We start from the raw sequence: 18,770 nt of genomic DNA, 5'->3' as shown, positions 1-18,770 counted from the left end.
TCCTCCTGAAATGAGGCGCCATTTTTGCTTTGAAGCTCTGACCTTTCCATTTTAGCGATGTGATTTGTCAAAAATATTGTCATATGATTATTCGGAAGATTTTACAAATATTAATTCTTTGTTAGATGCAAATATGGTTTCCCTGCATCTCAAAGAGGATTTGTTAAAAATGACCATTAACCATAGTTGTTAAATCGAGATTCGACTCGTGACTCGAAATCTCATTTGCACAAGCCTTTCTGCTCCTAAACACTCAACAATCAACATGAACTCCGAAGGTTTTAAAACATACCCTAGGGGAAAATAGTTAGTGAAAATAATTCCTACTTAGAGAAACAATTATTATCTATTATGAAGCTAAATAGATCAGGTACACTTTAAGGATATACTGTCCAACCTAGGCATCTATCTATTAAACAATTCGCAATCGGATACGTCTAAGTACATCGGAAACACTACTGAAATGAATAATTTAAGTGCCGTTTTATCTTCCTCCATTGCTTAAACCTCTAAAAACATAATTAAAGGAATGTTCAAGTAGTAAGAACAGCATAAAAAATCATATTCAAGTAGTAACAATCTGCATATTATACAAACTCTGTAATATTCTCACTTGAGAGGTATGACAATATTCATCAATCAAATTGATAAACCTTCAAGAGAAGTAATTTAATTAATAAAATCAACCTCAAAAAGGAAAATAAAATAAAAGTAGTCACTTCATGTTCTTGGGTTGTTTATAATCATCCATTCTTCTATTTTTTTTCTCTATAGAAGAGAGATGGCAAGCCTTCAAGAGATTTTCTAAAACAAACAATATATAATTAACTTAAAACTATATTTGGCAACACACAGAGAAAGAACATACAATGATAACACAATAATCTCTCTAAGTTCTACATAATCATGAGATTTGCAGGTTAGGGGAATTTGAGTATATAGATTTGGGTGATCTTAAACCAAATTTGGTTAGTGGTTGTGGAGAATCAACGAGTAACAGTGAATGAGACATACATAATCAGTAAATACAATTTTTAAGGGGCTTAAATGAGGTATATAACAATGCTAAGGATCAAATCATGATGCTTGATGCACTTGAAATAGTAAATAAAGCCTATTCCATCATACAAAAAAAAAAGAAGGCTAGAAAGTTGTCATAAGAAGCTAGAAGCTAAATATTGTTTAATTTCTGGAATTAGTTTGAGGAAATACTATAGGAACCTGAAACTGTTATTCCTTTTGGGTTCATACCATTAATTATCATTACACAATACAGACGGCTAAGAGAGGGCGAGCCTTGGCGCAACGGTAAACGTTGTTGTCGTGTGACCAAGAGGTCACGGGTTCGAGTCTTAGTACTAAAATAGAATAACACTCAATAAATGAACAGAGCAACCACATGATATGCAGCTTTCACCGAACTAACATCATTTATAGATATCATGGAGATATTCATCCACACCAGCTTTGCTTTAAGAGAAGAATGTAAAAAAATTACAGCTAATTAAGAGTCTCATATTTACCACACAAAAACAGAATAACACAAGCTGTAGAAAAGCAGTATTTTCTGATTTGCTATTCAAAGATCAGTATTATTACTCTCTGTCCGCAGCAAAGACTGAAACATCCTTCAGACAAGCCATACATCTTCTTATCCCAATTCACAACAAATAGTTTTAGTACCACTAATGGAATGCAAATAAATATTACCTAAACACAACAGCTCTTTTAACCTTCCCTTAGCATGGATTTACAAATTTTTCAGAATGTCATAGCCTTTCTTGCATGATAAATCCACTACCAAAGCTACTGTAGTGTTATCTGCTGAAAAGCCATGATCACGCATTTCACGGATAAGCTCTATTGCCTTGGGAAGACTCTTGTGCCGAAGAAATCCTTGAACAATCACATTGTAAGAGCAGCTATTTGGTGAGCAACCATTTTCTTCAATTTCCTTAAAGACATTGTATGCTTCATCTAGTAATCCTTCTCTGCAAAGTCCACTAATTAATATAGTATATGAATGAACATCAGGTTGCAACCCTTGAGCAGGAAGCATTGAAAATAATTGCTTTGCATATTTCAACCTTCCGGCTTTGCACATCCCATCCATTAGAATATTATATATACATGTGTTTGGCTTCAACTTCCTCATTTGCATTTCATGTAGTAGGTCGAAGACAACATCAAAATTCTTAAGTTCACAGAAGCCATGTAGCAAAGTTGAGTAAGCTATTATATTTGGACGATAGCCACCAGCACACAAGTCTTTAAAAAGCTTCATGGCTGCCCCAGGACTTCTTGTATAGCAAAAGCCACGTATAAGAGCATTATAAGTATAATTTTCAGGACTTAAACCTTTACGAAGCATCTCATCCAGAAGTTGCTCTGCCTTATCAATCATTTTCCATTTACAATACCAATGAATCATTATGCTATAAGTACGAACATCAGGATTACAATCCTTGTTTGCCATCATATCAAACACTTTTCTAGCTTGATGCATCTGCCTATCCAAACCAAATCCATCTATCAACGAATTATAAGTGATAACATCGGGCTCTATACCCCTATGAATCATTGTTCCCACCACACATCTAGCTTTATCCACCATGCCTTCCTTACATAATTCATCAACAAGCATATTGAAGGTAACTACATTTGGTGCTATCTTCTGAGTCGGCATTTCATTGAACAATGCAGAAGCTTTTCCCCACTTAGCCGAATAGCATAAACCTTGAATTAAACAAGTGTAAGTAACAACATTAAGTGAAATTCCTTCAATTTTAATCTTTGAGAATAGATTAAATGCTTCGTCAACTTGACCATACTTGCAAAGACGGTCAATAATAGAACTGTATGTCACAACATTAGGCTGGCAACCTCTCCTAGCCATTTCTTCAAGCAAACCAAATGACACGTTGAATTTTCCCATTTTAGACAAAGAATTGACAATCACATTATAGGTCTTCACATTAGGTTGATATCCTATTGCAACTATTTTGTCAAAACAATTTACTGCTTCAATAAGGTTACCTTGTATACATAAACCATTAATTAATAGCAATTGATCAAAATATTAGCAGTACAAACATCAGGAGAAATTCCCACAAAATCCATCTTATTGGAGAAAGAAAGGACAGTATGGAGATGATTCATTCTAACAAGTGCAGATAACAATTTGTTAAATTGAGTAATAGAAGGAGGTGGGTTCATGTGAAGCATGTGGTGAAAGGAAGAAATGAGATCAGGAAAGGTGTATTGGGTTTGAGCTCGTCTTAGTTTGGCAGAGGTTGAATAAAGAGCATGAAGAAGAGAAAATGAAAAGGTAGAAATAGGCGTTACCTGATGATGAAGATGAGATGAAAAAGCAGTGAGAAGGCGTCTGGTGCTGCAGCTTAGCATGGTGGATGGAATGTTAGGGTTAGGAAATAGAATGGAAGGGTGTGAAAGTGTAAAGAAGAGCAAGGAAATGAATGAACAGCTGAAAGTTGTTCGGGAAGAGTGAAATGAAAGTGAGGAGAGATTGGGGATAGAACGGCAATTTCTGACACGAAAATACGATTACAGAGTCAACCCGACAGACATTGATACGAAAATCATTTTTCTGACATTTATAATATATAAAACCATATGGAACATAAATATGAGATAACACGATTTTGACACAAAACACGATAATTGACAGGTCTAACCTTAGATTCAACCCGGCTAAGTTTGTTAAAGCCTGTTTATTTTTTAGACGAGTTTAGGATTTATAAAAAATAATACGGACCGATCCAATCTGGCCTGTCCACAATACCAATCAATAAATTTATATCTTTATTTATTAATATATCTTTTTTGAGAAAATTAATTTTTTAGTATAAATTTTATTTTTATTATTAAAAAATATACATATATATTTATGTGAGTTTAGGTGGGTGGGTTTGGAATTTACTTTCCGAGTCCTTTTTAATTAACAACCGGCTGTACTGGGCCAGAGCCGAGTATTTTTAGATAAAAGCCCGTTGAGTCTTGTCTATGAACATGTCTAATTAGTATATAATGTGTAAATTGATCAAATTCATAGAGGTAATAAAAAGTAACTTTGATTTAACATATATATTAATCTAGCTTAAAAGATTATAAAATGGTTTTAATTATCATCAAAACTTAATGTTGTAATTTAAAATTTATCTTTTTTGTTAGCAAAACACACCATATATTTATAAATTTTTAAACCATAAGCATATGTGAAGAAATGGTAAATTCTAATGAGAAAAAAAAATATAATTCCAAATACGAAATGCACAATATTTTTTAATTAGATTAGATATATATTTAGCAAGCAGAAATTTTAATGTGTATGATTATAATTGTAAATATAGTTTAAATAATTTTAATTTTGAAAAGCTCTTTTCTATGAAAAAGTAACGGTATATTCAATATATAATATACTAAAATGATAAAAATGAATAATCAAATCGTTTCAACTAACTCAATATCTCAATAATTGTATTTTTCTTTTTCATTTTTTTGATAAAATAATTCATGAAATTTTAACTCTTAAAAAAATTGATATCAATATTATAAGAATTTTAATAGTGACCCCTACTATTTGGACGACTTGTGCTCTCACACTGAATGTATGTATCAGAGTTGGCTCTTCTAACCAATTTCTATTATGATCACGTAATAGGTTAGCCAACACAAGACCTGAATTACTTTTACAGACTCCATCCGTATTTAAATTTAATCTTTTTGGTCCCACTGAAAGCATCCCAAATAGTCCAGAGATTGGTGTAAAGTAGTCTACTTTTACTTGGCGCATATGATGTGAAGCTTTCAGTCTTAACTTGGAGAATCCTCCTTCTATCTCTTGGAATTCTACTTGGGCCTTAAAAGTCTCTTATCGCATTAGGAGCTTCCTTTGGCTTAGTGCTAAAAATAGGTTGCTTACTAATGTGGAAAGGAAAAGACGCCATTTAGTGGAGGCAGATACTTGTGGTACGTGTAAAATTCAGGCAGAAACTATCTGTCATGTTCTTAGGGATTGCGCTAAGAGTAAGAAAGTGTGCAAGGATTTGTTTCCGAACCAGTTGCTTCCTGGCTTCTTTGACCATTCTGATGACGAGTGGCTGTTGAATGGTATTAAAGGTTTGTTATTTCCTAGGATGGAGCATGGTGCTACCCTTTTTGCTGTTGTCTGTCACCAGCTTTGGCAGTGGAGGAATTTTAAGGTGATTGGTGAAAAAGCGATTGTGATTCCTAATATTCCTGATTACTTCTCCAAGAAAATTAGCTCTATTATCAATAGATTTAAAGGGGAGTATTTAGCCAGTACTAGCCAGAGATCTGTTGAGCATCTTCTGGGTTGGAGTAAACCGGGCGAAGGGTTGGTGAAATTGAACACCGATGGCTCTTGTCTTGCGGATGATAGAATTGCGGCTAGAGGGGTTCTGAGAGATGCGGATGGTAACTGAGTTTCTGGCTTTTCTCAAAACCTGGGAATGAGGTCTTCCTTTTCAGCTGAGCTCTGGGGTATCTTCTTTGGTATTAAGTTGGCCATTGATCTAGGGCTGAACTGCTCGTGGAGTCTGACAACCTTGAAGCAGTTAATATGGTTGCTAATAACAAAGCTTTGTGCCTGAGTAGTCAAAACCTAGTCAAAGGAATCAGAAGATTGTGTTCTTCTTTCGAGTTCATCTCCTTTTGTCATGTGTACAGGGAGCCGAATATGATGGCAGATCGCCTTGCTGCGGAAGGCCATGAGAGGATGCCAGGAATTTCTACTTTCTCTTCTCCTCCGCAATTCCTTTGTTCTTTTCTTACTGATGATTGGATGGGGGTTAGCTTTCCTAGGCTGATCCTGGGTTAGTTGTTGCTTTTGTTGTTTTTCTTTTCCCTTTCCTACAAAAAAAAATGACGTGTTAAACCTAATGAAATGCATTAAACCTAAGTGATAGACATTGTAATGGAATGACCATTACAATAAAGGCTTATCCACCTATTTTTTTTAACAACTTTCTTAATCGCTAGATTCTTTGTGCAAATGCAACTAACTATAAGGTCTATTTCTTGCTTTTGCTAATAAAAAAAAATAATAGTACTTTTTTATAACATTTTGAATATGCAAGATTTATTTATGTATTTTTCTCTAAAATAAAATACTAAAAATATTTTTCTTTCTTATGTTTAATATTCATTCAATTTGTTTTTATGCTTTTCCTACAAATATAGGATTTTTCTTCAAAAGAAAAACTAAGAATAATAAATTAACAATAATGTTCAATCATTCTTAAGCTTATTAAAATTATAAAGTAAATATTAAAAAATTTAGTGACTCATTAAATTTATTTAACTAGTAATTAACCAGATGACATCAGTGCTAAATTAATTGTTATAACATAAAATAGTTGTTTTTTTAGAGCTAAAACAAGTCTATCATTAAATGTTTTTAATTAAAAAAATATTTTATATAAATTTAGTTTTTTTTTTTTTTTTGAATAAGTATAAATTCAGATTTTAATTCTAAATTGATTAATAAAGCAGGTAATAAAGAGATGCTTATGGGCCAAGCCCAATATCATATTAAAGGTTTTCCCATTTTTAGGTGTAAATCCATCTATTATCATAACCATAAGTTGAATCATTTTTCCATTTTAATAGATAAAAATGCTTTTTTTTATATAGATTTACCATTATTATACAAAATTATATAATTTTATCTCTAATATTTTCAAACAATATTAATTTTATCCTCATCTAGCAAAAAAAAAAATTAAACCAGACTGATGTAATGTTATTTAACTCGTTATTTACCTGTCAAAGCAGACATTTGGAACATCAATTATACTTAATATATTTATTTTTTTATTAAAAAAGTCTACTAAAATACCAATATTTAAATTTGGAAGATACAAATTAATCACAAAAGGTTATTTAAAATGATTATTATTTAACCTTCAAATTTATCCTTATCATTTTGAGGAAAATGCAGATTTACCTTTTGGATAAAACGATGCAATTTTATCCTTAATTTTGCCAAATAATATCAATTTTATCATTGTCTATAAGATTATTAGAATCAATTAATTTGACGGTTATTCGATTGTCACAACAGATCTTCCAAACAAGTTTATCGATAAATGGAAATAATTTTGTATATTTTAACAAGTTGTTTATACTATTTGTGATCTAAATTAGCCCTAAACTTCAATTACTATTGATACAATGTACCCAATCAAAATATGTTCGAAATAAACCTTTGGACATGCCTAATTTTGTGATCTATTAGAGATAATAAAAGTTATTTATGGACCTTAATTTACACTTCTCTCATAATATATATACACTAACGAATACAGAATTATTTAGTTAGGGAACCGATTTTACACGTGGTGTTAAAGAAAAAAAATTGCTAAATTGAATTTGTTCAAAAAAAAGTTAGTATATATATGTTATAATTAGAGTGGTCAAGAACCAATTTTTAAGTATCAATGTAAAACTTTTCAAAATTTAGCTATATTTTGTTTAAGATTTTTTACATGTAAAAAAAAATTGTCTGAAAGAAAAATTCGGATTTAAAGACGGTCTAATAAACAAAAAAAAAAAACTAGAAAATTTGGATTCAACGAGGGCTAACATACCAAATAAATAGGAAAAATTACACAAAAATTCACTTTTAAAAAACTATTTACAACTATACTAGGCTATAATTTTGAATTATATCAAAGTAATAAAATCATTAGTTTTTAAGATTAAATTTTGTAAATTAAGGGTCTAGAATATATTGGCAATTGTTTGGGATTTATGAATTGGGGTTTAAACTTTAAATTAGGTGTAAAAGCATATTTTATTTGGTATATATAAAAAAATGACATATTAAGAATTAAGTTTGATGATATGATTTAGTTGTAATTTTATAGTCAATTATGATATTCGTGTAAAAAGCCAAAAAAAAAAAAAGAATTTTGGATTAAGAATAGGCCAAAAAAATTTGGGGTTTTGGATTTAGAGAGGGTTTTAACCGACCTGTGCCAATTTTGGAGTGCTAATTCAGCACCCGATCATTATTTCTTAGAAACAGGGAACCGCAACCACCACAGCCTCAAATTTCGTGGAGACAGAGGGGAGCCGAAACTACTCGTGGTCATAGTGGTTCCGGTGGCCGGAGGGGCCCGCCCCCTTCCCCTCCTTTGTCTCCGCCCCTATATAGTTATAGTACAAGCAATGTAATATAATTAGCATAAGACTTATGGTTTTATGGTGTATTAGATTACTTTCCTACTAATTGTCAATCCATGTGTTTGTTTACCAAACAAAATGGACATACATACATACATACTTGTTTAGTGGATTAATAATATGTAATTTATAATCATGAAAGGATAATGACAAGTCTTTGTGGAATTATGAACATAATACATGGATGCAAGAGAAAGAGAAACACAAAAGACGTACAATTGAAAAATCTACAACAAATTCACCAAAAGATGTCTTTTCCAGGTTTGCTATATACAACAAGAAAGATTACTATCAGATTGGTTCTTTCTCAACACAAACATAATAATCACTTTATTTCTCTAGCAAACTAAAACATTGTATCTAACTTGAATCTGATAGCCATTCACACTCTAATAATCTTCATAACAATAATTGACCTATATAAATTCAATGTGCTGCAACAGATTTCACACACAACGCAATCAACTCTTGTAGAGGACAAAAAATCAAGTTTCAAACTGTTTTTTCCGGCTTCCTTTGCTGTTACTTCAGTAGGAATTTGTAATTTTTACTCCTAATACCTATTTTGTGGAATATGAGTGATTGATCAACAGGCTATACTAAAAAACCTAATTAAACATTTGCTTATGTGGTAAGTAAATTTGCATCTAAGTATACCACATTACTCTACTCTATGCTCTAAACATAAAAGTTGGGTGAGGATGTGAAGCCTGGGATGGTTTTAATTTGTGTGATGCGTGTCATGTGACAGAAAAACGGGTTTAGTTCAATGTCGATGTGTGAATTCTGTCGCTCTTGCGTAGATGATATTTTACATAACTGCATCGATCCTAGAGAGCTTGATGATGCATTAATATAAATGAAGCTCCTCAATCTGTAGAATTCTGATTGACCTGTAGCCAGCACAGTCTTGTCCACGACTATGAAATATGTAGCTACAGCAACTGATATATGTGGTTATTTTAGGTAGTTCGCTTTCACCAAGGTGACTAGAAAATGTTTAATAGCACATAGATTTATAAATCACTTTCTGCCCATCCTTCAATAACTGCTTTCATTCAACTAGTTGTACTTGTATTTTGAATCAATGGTTTTCCATATTAACAAAATAGTAGTCAGACGATATACTATCATCTTTAATTCGATCCGTTAAACAACAAAAATCAGCATTATATTAGAACAACCATACTATAATCTTTTCTACAAGGATCAATGATTTCTCTACAAATATTATACGAAAAAAAAATCTCAAGTAGAACAGAACAACCACAGCAGAGCTAAAAACACTTCATGGATAGATATAGAGATGCACCTTGAGATATTCATCCACTGCAGCTTTGCTTTAACAGCTGAATCAACCTCAAAGAAAATGTGAGTAGCACATATAAAAAATATACAGCTAATTAAGAGTCTCGTATTTACCACACACAAAAACAAAAATAACATAAGCTGTAGAAAAGCATTATATTGATCAGCACTAAAAGATCAGATTTGTTATTCAAAGATCAACATCAGAGAAGCGAAGAAACATCCTAATGGACTTTCTCTCTCTGTCCACAGCAAAGTAATCAACATCAGAGATACTATCAGAGTATGGTAGTAAGGGACTTAAATAGACATACAAAGAGAGAAACATCCTTCAGACAAGCGATATAGTAGCACTAACGGAATGCAAATAAATATTGCCTAAACATGCTGTCACCAAGCAACAAACACAACAACTCTTTTAATCCTTTAATCTTCCCTTAGCATAGATTTACAAATTCTTCAGAATGTCATAGCCTTTATTGCAAGATAGATCCAATACCACAGCTATCGTAGAGTTATCTGCTGAAAAGCCTTGATCACGCATTTCATGAATAAGTTCTATTGCCTTGGACTGATTATTGTGCCGAAGAAATCCTCGAATAATAACATTGTAAGAGCCACTATTTGGTGAGCAACCATTTTCTTCCATTTCCCTAAAGAGATTATAGGCTTCATCCATTAATGCTTCTTTGGAAAGTCCACTAATTATTATATTATAAGTTTGAACATTAGGCTGCAACCCTTCAACAGAAAGCATAGAAAATAATTTCTTTGCATATTTCAACCTCCCAGCTTTGCACATCCCATCCATTAGAATACCATACACAAATATGTTAGGCTTCAACTTGCTCTCCTTCATTTCATGCAGTAGGCCTAAGGCAACATCAAAACATCCATGCTTACAGAAGCCATGTAGCAAACTTGAGTAACTTACTATATCTGGACGATAGCCACGAGCACACAAGTCTTTAAATAGTTTCATGGCTGCCCCGGGACCTCTTGTAGAGCAAAAGCCACGTATAAGAGCATTATAAGTATAATTGTTAGGCCTTAAACCTTTAAGGGGCATTTCATCCAGAAGTTGCTCTGCCTCGTCAATCATTTTCCATTTACAATACCAATGAATCATTATATTATAAGTACGAACATCAGGATTACAATCCTTGTTTGTCATCACATTGAACACTTTCCTAGCTTGATGCATCTGCCTATCCAAACCAAATCCATCTATCAACGAATTGTAAGTGATAACATTGGGCTCTATACCCATCTGAATCATTATTCCAACCACACATCTAGCTTTATCCACCTTTCCTTCCTTACATAATTCATCAACAAGCATACCGAAGGTTACTATATCTGGTGCTATATTCAGATCCAACATTTCATTGAACAACGTAGAAGCTTTTCTCCACTGACCCGAATAGCATAAACCGTGAATTAAACAACTGTAAGTAACAACATTCAACAAAATTGCTTCCCTTTTAATCTTTGAGAATAGATGAAATGCTTCGTAAACCTGACCATACTTACAAAGACTATCAATAATAGAACTGTATGTCACCACATTAGGCTGGCAACCTCTCCTAGCCATTTCTTCAAGCAACCCAAATGCCACGTTGAATTTTCCCATTTTAGACAAAGAATTGACAATCACATTATAGGTGTTCACATTAGGTTGATATCCTATTGCAACTATCTTGTCAAAACAATTTACTGCTTCAATAAGGTTACCTTGTATACATAAACCATTAATCAAAGTATTAAAGGTTATGATGTTAGGCTCTAAACCAATTTTGCACATCTTTCCTAAAACAGAGAATCCAAAATCTACACGGTGTAAATGGCAGAAGCAATTGATCAAAATATTAGCAGTATAAACATCAGGTTTAATACCCACCGATTCCATCTGCTTGGAGAAAGAAAGGACCGTATGGAGATGATTCATTCTAACAAGTGCAGATAACAATTTGTTAAATTGAATAACAGAAGGGGGCGGGTTCACACGAAGCATGTGGTTGAAGGAAGAAATTAGATCAGGAAAGGTGTATTGGGTTTGAGCTCCTCTTAGTTTTGCAGAGGTGGAATAAGGAGCATGAAGAAGAGAATATAAAAGCGTAGAAATAGGCGTTACCTGATGATGAAGATGAGATGAAAAAGCAGTGAGAAGGCGTCTGGTGCTGCAGCTTAGCATCGTGGATGGAATTTTAGGGTTAGGAAATTGAATGGAAGGGTGTGAAAGTGTAACGAATAGCAAGGAAATCAATGAACAGCTGAAAGTTATTCCTAAAGAATGAAGTGAAGTGAAAGCGTAGAGAGATTGGGGGATAGAAATAGACAGAGATCCTAACTTACTGGGATTGCCCTAATTGGTACTGGCTAAGCCTTTGTTTGGAAGTTAATGAAAGTGAGAGTTAAATGAGGTAATGGAAAGGGAAGGGAAGTGATGGTATGGAAAGTTAAAAGCTAATCTTGTTTGGGAGTTTATAGGATGTAATTGAGGTTAAATGTTTAACCTTGTTTGGGAGTTTAAATATGAAGGGGAATGGAGGTTAAATTTACACTGCAGAGACAAAAAAATTTAAAAAAGTTTACGTTACTCCCATTAACCCCCAATTTGGAGGTTAGAGTTTGGAGGTTAGAGGAAGTAAAGATTTAACCCCATTAACCTCCATTTACTCTCAAAAAATAACTCACAAACAAGGTTAACTTAATACTTAACCTTCCATTACTCCCATTAACCTCCTCCCAAACAAGGGCTAAGGGTACTTTAAGTTCGGGTAAGCTAGTGACGCTTACACACAGTTACTTACGAATTAAATCTCTTAGGGTCAAGTACCATCGGATAACTATAGGTACTTATGAATAAAAATTGGATTGATATAAGATGTAAAAGTATATTCATTAAAGTAATTGGACGAGTATGAGTGATTAAAAAATATACGGTAAAGTTCCAATTAAAAAATATACGGTAAAGTCCCTATATCTGAAAATCATGATTGAATTGCTTTTTTTTTTTTTTTGTAAATTTTAATTAAGAAGAACTATAAACTTATTGAGTGGACTTCATTACCAAAAAAAATAAAAAGAAAAAACAAATATTTTCAGACTAGGGATCATTTTGAACTGCAAATTATATTAAGTACGAGGTATTTGACGTGATACGAACCCGGAAAAACGTTTTTACGGTTGCTTCAAGTACGAGGTAAAAAAATTCTCAATTTGAGGTTATGTTTTACAATTGTACAAGTTTAAAATTAAGTTGTTACAATTGAAAGTTGGAGGGGACAGTTGCAACATTTGGACAAATTTAAGGGGTTAATAAGTGGCCGTCATATTTTATTTTTTTATAAATGAATTAAATTAATGAGGCACAATCTGGTAAAAATTGTCAATAACAAGGTAATTGAAAAAATATAATCGTATCAACCACGTTTTTGGCATCAGACTCAAAAATCACAGTAGAGTATCCTCCCTCGTCAGCCTAGAGCATAGCCTCTGACAAGGCCCCCGCTTCACTTTCCCGAACTGCAGGCGCCACTTCCAACCTTAGAATCCGAGCAGTAATAAACTGGCCAGCATCGTCCCTAACAACAGCACTAATGCCACCCTGTCCGACTGATACAAAGGAAGCTGCATCGACATTGCATTTAAAAGACCTGCTCATAGGAACATGTCAGGCCGAACAAGCCGTAGCTGCTTAAAACTCTGCCTGGCTTTTAATAAATTTTCTGCTTTTTTCTATTCAATTAAATTCTTTGAATACAAGTTAGGTTCACAGGGTATGGAAATCAACTTCCTACCGTAAGTATGATCGAATAAATGCAGCGTAACTTCATAAATTCATATCCAAAAACCACTTCAGCTTGCTTAAATCTAAGAAAACAAAAATAAATCCTCACTTGTTTCCCTATAATACTCATCAAATTTAGCGACATAAACATAGCTATAATCCAGTTCAAGCAAGGAAATTCATTTGCAAGCAAGGAAACAGACCAAAAATTAAATTTTGAAAAAAAATGCACAAAATGAAATTTTAGTCGGTCATTATCATTAATTTATTAGAATTTAAAAAAAAACAGCAATATAATCTCCATCTGTATTTGAAATCACAATTTCGCAAGTTCAATTGCTTAGTAAGCACAAAAGTAGATATGTCTACCTATCTAGCACAAATCTCCTATAAAGAATTCTGACTCATACAGACTAGAGGCACTAGACTCGTATTAAAATACATTGGACTTACCAATAACAAAGAGTAACAAAAAATCGTTGGTAACAAACTATAATATCGTAATCTACAAATGTGTAAACAACCGGTCACTTGAATTGCTTAAGCGAAATCACTGATGCATCAGATGATCCTCAGTACACTCGAGAAAGAAACCTCTGCTCGCCTTCGGATACCTGATTTCAATCACGGCTGCTTGAACTCCCTCAAAGCTACTCCCTCAACTCCTGATCTGGAAATCAATCCTATGATAATAGGTCTCTATGAACAACTGCTGAAGTTAGCCTTTGATGTACTTGCCTGCTTTCAAATCACCATAGAGACTCCTGCCTTCTGTATATAAATTTCACCCAAAATTTGCTGCTGAACTTGAAATTTTTGAATCGACCTATAAGCATATACAAGGCAAATAGGATCAAAATCTTTAACACTTGTGAGCCTAACAAAACAGAGTTACCTTACCTATTCATTGCCAACAATTAATGCAAGTCATACTTTATGTCTTTAATGTATAAAACTACTATAAAAATAACTAGCAAATTAAGAATACAAATTGCTCCAAAAATACTATAATTTGGACAGATATAAGCTCAATAAATTGCATTCTACCTCCAGCTCAACAAGGACAGTCTGAATCAAATAAAATATCAATTGTAATTTGCATAATAATGTGGAAAATGAAAGGAGGAAATAAGAGCATATCAATGAAGTTAAAATAAATTAAGGGGATAAGGGGAAATTTTGCACCTAAAGTTACTAGAGAATCTCAATTTTTTCCTCATCGTACAAAAAGGCTCAATTTTGCTCCATAGTCGAAATTCTAGATCAATTTACCCTTTTTTCAAACAACTTCATCGCTAATTTTCGTCAACGTTGACTTAGAAAAGGGTAAAGATGAATTGACTTTTCTGCCATGAGGGTATAATAAAGCTAAAATTTCTACGATGGGGAAATCATTGGACTATTTTGTACGATAAGATTGATCTTCCCCAATAACCTTAGAAGCAAATTTGACCCTTATCCTGAAACTGAACTTATGTTTCTCATTCAAGACACTTATCCTGAAATTGAACCTTTTTGGATTATGAGATAATAAAATATAAAAAGAAAATAAGGACAAGTTGACAACAAATAAAATTCACATACTAAAGCCGTAACTATCAAATACCTACTCTGTACCCTTTACCCCTATAATGGATGTTTGTATATTCAGAAAGAACATTTCAGCATATAGAAGGAAGAATAACGAAATCAGTCGGACCATTCCTCAATTCCATGTTAGAAATGATATCTAATTAGCCAACAAAGAGCAGACTCCAAAATATCATCCTTTCTCCAGCAACTAAAAGTTAATAATAGTGTCACTACTATCAATAAGAAGAATGCTTAACAAACATAAAGGGTGAAAGGGTTTCCAAAGAAACTTCCATAACTATTTGAGCTAATGAATTTCTCATAGGCTGAGTCATATAATATAACTCATCCTACACAGAGCATTCGAGTCAAGCAGGTTTCAACTCAAGCAACATAATGCCTCAATTTAAATGTAAAAGGAATAGTCATCAACTTTACATTTACTCACTTAAAAAATAAAATAAAAGATTAATCTACTGAATATTTTGAAAAGCTGCTACCTCAGATTTTCAAGCATAGCAATAAAATTGAGACTCACCACCAATTTCAACAGAAACAATGATGCTTAGACATCAAGCCATGGCAACATTACAAATATTAGGTCCACGAACAAATGCTTAGACATCAAGCCAAGTCAGGATCTGAAATCATGTATGTAGTCATATGCATGTGAAATAAGTATCATAAACTCATTCCGTAGCTTGAAAATAACACTAGATTCTAAACTATCATGCAACAACAACAACAAAGCCTTAGTCCCGAAATGATTCGGGGTCGGCTAACATGAACCATCATATAAAACCGTGAAAATCAATTCTAAACTATCATGCAAGTGAGAGAAAATTTTAAGCAGTAAATAACTACTTTGATTTACAGTAATACTCTCAGATTCTATTCTCACATTGCAATTTCACAAATTCAATTGTAAGTTGTTGCCTGTGCTATAAGAGATCACTAATTGCACAACCCAATAAACAAAATTGAACAACTTATATAATCATACATGTTCTTCAAAATAATTTCTCATCCAACACATGAATTTCTATCCCTAGCACAAACTCGTCGTAGACTATTCTGACAGACTCTTTATACTTATATATATGACTCCTACTAGAATAAATTGCATTGGAGTATTGAGCGCAGTAGAACATAATTTGTAAGCTGATGTAATAAAAATGTTAATTTCAACTCATCATCTCACCTTGATATGCATGAGGACTTTTTATAGTAACTTCAAGATGACCTTATTCTCAGCTACCAACACCAATGTGGTGTTATCTGCAGAGAAACCCTTGCAACGCATGTCACGAATAAGCTCCGCTGCCTTGGCTAAATCCTTGCCCCGAAGAAATCCATGAATCATCACATTATAAGAGCAATTATTTGGCGATAAAACATCATTTTCCATATTTCTGAAGACCTGGTATGCTTCATCTACAAATCCTTTCTTGCAAAGTCCATCAATTATTATAGTATATGTGAATTGTAGGCTGCAATCGATCAACAAAAAGTCTAGTCAACAATTTCTTTACATCTTTAAATCTTCCAACTTTGCACATGCCTTCAATTAGGATATTATACGTGGTTATATCAGGCTTTAAATTGCTCACTTGCACTTCATCAAATAAGGAGAATGCTACTTCAAGATACCCGTTTTCAGAAAAACCATGTAGCAAATCAGAGTATGTTACTACATTCGGAAGGTAGCCACTTGCACATATATCTCTAAAAAATTCGAGTGCTTCCCAAGGTCTTCTTGTATAAGAGAACTATAAGTATAATGGTCAGGAATTAAACCTATAGAAGACATTTCGTAGAGAAATTGCTTTGCCTTGTAAATCCATTTCTTCTTACAATACCAATTGATCAAGATGTTATAAGTATGGACATTAGGATTGCAACCCTTTCTCATCATAACATCAAAAACTTTTCTAGCTAGATGCATTTGTCCATGTAGACCATGTCCATCTATAAGCGAACTATATGTAACGACATCAGGCTCAACACCAGTTTGAATCATTCTGCTTAAAATAGATTGAGCCTCTGTTATCATTCCATCTTTGCAAAGTTCATCTACTAATATATTGAAAGTCACTACATTTGATGCGATATTCCTATCCAACATTTCTTCAAACAACGCCAAAGCTTCCTTCCACTTACTTGAATAGCAAAGACCATGAATTAGTGAGGTGTGAGTGACAACATTAGGCAAAATTCCTTGACTCCAAATCTTTTTGAAGAGATCAAATGCTTCATCAACTTGGTTATTCTTGCAAAGTCCGTCAATAATGGCATTGTATGTCACAACCAAAGTCCGTCAATAATGGCATTGTATCTCACATCTTCTCAGCCATTCTTTTGAGCAAACCCATAGCCACATGCAATTTTCCAATTTTACATAGACCATTCACAATCACATTATAAGTACGCACATCAGGTTGATAACCCATAGCCACTATCTTATCAAATAAATCTACAGCATGTCCAATTTTACTATCTCTACATAATCCATTGATTAAAGTATTGAAGGTTATAATATTAGGCTCAAAACCAAGCTTCAAAATTTTGGCGAGTACAGAAAACCCCAAATCCACACGCTGTAAATGGCAGAAGCAATTAATTAAGATGCTACAAGTATAAACATTAGGTTTAATACTTACCAATTCCATCTGCTTGGACAAAGAAATGACAGTCTGAAATTATTTCATCTTCGCCAGTGAAAACGACAATTTATTGAACTCGATAACAGATGGCCGGGGGTTCGTGCGAAGAAGCTTATGGAAGGAAGAGACGAGTTCATTAAGCTCAGCGGCAGAGTAACTCGTATGGAGGGGAGAAATGAAAGCAGGAATCTGATGAAATGGAGAGGGGGTGATAGGTGAGGTTGAAAGGGAAGAAAGAAGAAGGCGTCTGAAGGTGATGGTGAGCATTGTGGATCTGATCTGAATAACAAAAAGCAGATTAGAAATTGAGAAATTTGGGGATTTTGATTTCAATGTTAAACTCGATCGTTTTAAGTGTGCTGTTCTGTTGTTGCATTTTATCTCTACCTTTTAGGTGTATCTTTTACTGTTTCAAGTAGGTCGCAAAATAACACACGATCCGATTACACGATACGAATATTTAGTGTTAGTGCTGAGCTTAATAGGTGATGGATCATTTTGGGTACACGAAACTGACACGCTAATTTTTGGGTTGGGTTAGTGTTGATATTTGAACCCGAAAACGACACGAAATAACACGGATATTGAAAATTATTGTTATATTCGTTCGTGTTTCTTTTTGTCACTTTATTAATAAAGATAATAAAATTATAATTATTAATTGTAAATATTGATTTGAATTTTCTAAATTGTTATGAACACATTACATGACCCTCTAACATGATATTATCGAACTTTTCGATAATTATTGTTAACATACTAATCTAAAAATGATATAAAATGTTTAAAAACAGTATCATATCTTCTAATATTTTTAAGAGTTATTATTAATATATATGCATAATAAACTTACATATAACCTGAAAACACGATACGAAATCGACACTAACCCGAACAGGTTAACACGACTTTGACACGAAAGTTCTTGGATTGGGTTTAGGTTTACTCTTTTTGACACGAATCCGAAATGACACGACACGAACACGACTCGAACACGATAATTATCAGGTCTAGTTTCAAGTATGTCTGATGTTTGTTATTAGTGGCTTAATTATTAGTTTAGTAAAATTATATTGGACTGTTATTATTCGGATTAAATTTTTTTAATATGGACATGTTTTAAATTAATCAATAAAGAAATTATAAGGTGAAAAATGTCCACAATGTTTATAACTAGAAGCAATTTTACTTTTAACGTCTAAAAT

General features: G+C 33.2%; 1 protein-coding gene and 1 pseudogene across 1 annotated transcript; both read right to left on the bottom strand.

The window, feature by feature from the left end:
• Nucleotides 1–1,420: 1,420 nt before the first annotated feature.
• LOC136207435 (pentatricopeptide repeat-containing protein At1g12300, mitochondrial-like) lies at nt 1,421–11,878 on the bottom strand. The gene is made up of 2 exons (XM_065998688.1): nt 9,989–11,878; nt 1,421–3,076 (listed from the first exon to the last, which is right to left on the bottom strand). The coding sequence occupies exons 1-2, from the start codon at nt 11,729–11,731 to the stop codon at nt 1,751–1,753; spliced, it is 3,069 nt and encodes a 1,022-aa protein (XP_065854760.1). The 5' UTR covers nt 11,732–11,878; the 3' UTR covers nt 1,421–1,750.
• Nucleotides 11,879–13,582: 1,704 nt separating this feature from the next.
• Nucleotides 13,583–17,219, bottom strand: LOC136207434 (pentatricopeptide repeat-containing protein At3g22470, mitochondrial-like; annotated as a pseudogene).
• Nucleotides 17,220–18,770: the final 1,551 nt, after the last annotated feature.

Source organism: Euphorbia lathyris, chromosome 9 (genome assembly GCF_963576675.1).
Source record: "Euphorbia lathyris chromosome 9, ddEupLath1.1, whole genome shotgun sequence".
Lineage (NCBI taxonomy): Eukaryota > Viridiplantae > Streptophyta > Magnoliopsida > Malpighiales > Euphorbiaceae > Euphorbia > Euphorbia lathyris.
The sequence above is the reverse complement of the archived record's forward strand: the minus strand, read 5'-3'. Positions and strand labels throughout refer to the sequence as shown.

Coding starts and splice junctions, on each gene's coding strand:
- LOC136207435 (XM_065998688.1), bottom strand. CDS start 11,731: ATGCTAAGCTGCAGCACCAGACGCCTTCTCACTGCTTTTTCATCTCAT. Junction 3,077..9,988: donor ATGACATTCTGAAGAATTTG/TAAATCTATGCT, acceptor TACTGCTAATAT/TTTGATCAATTGCTATTAAT.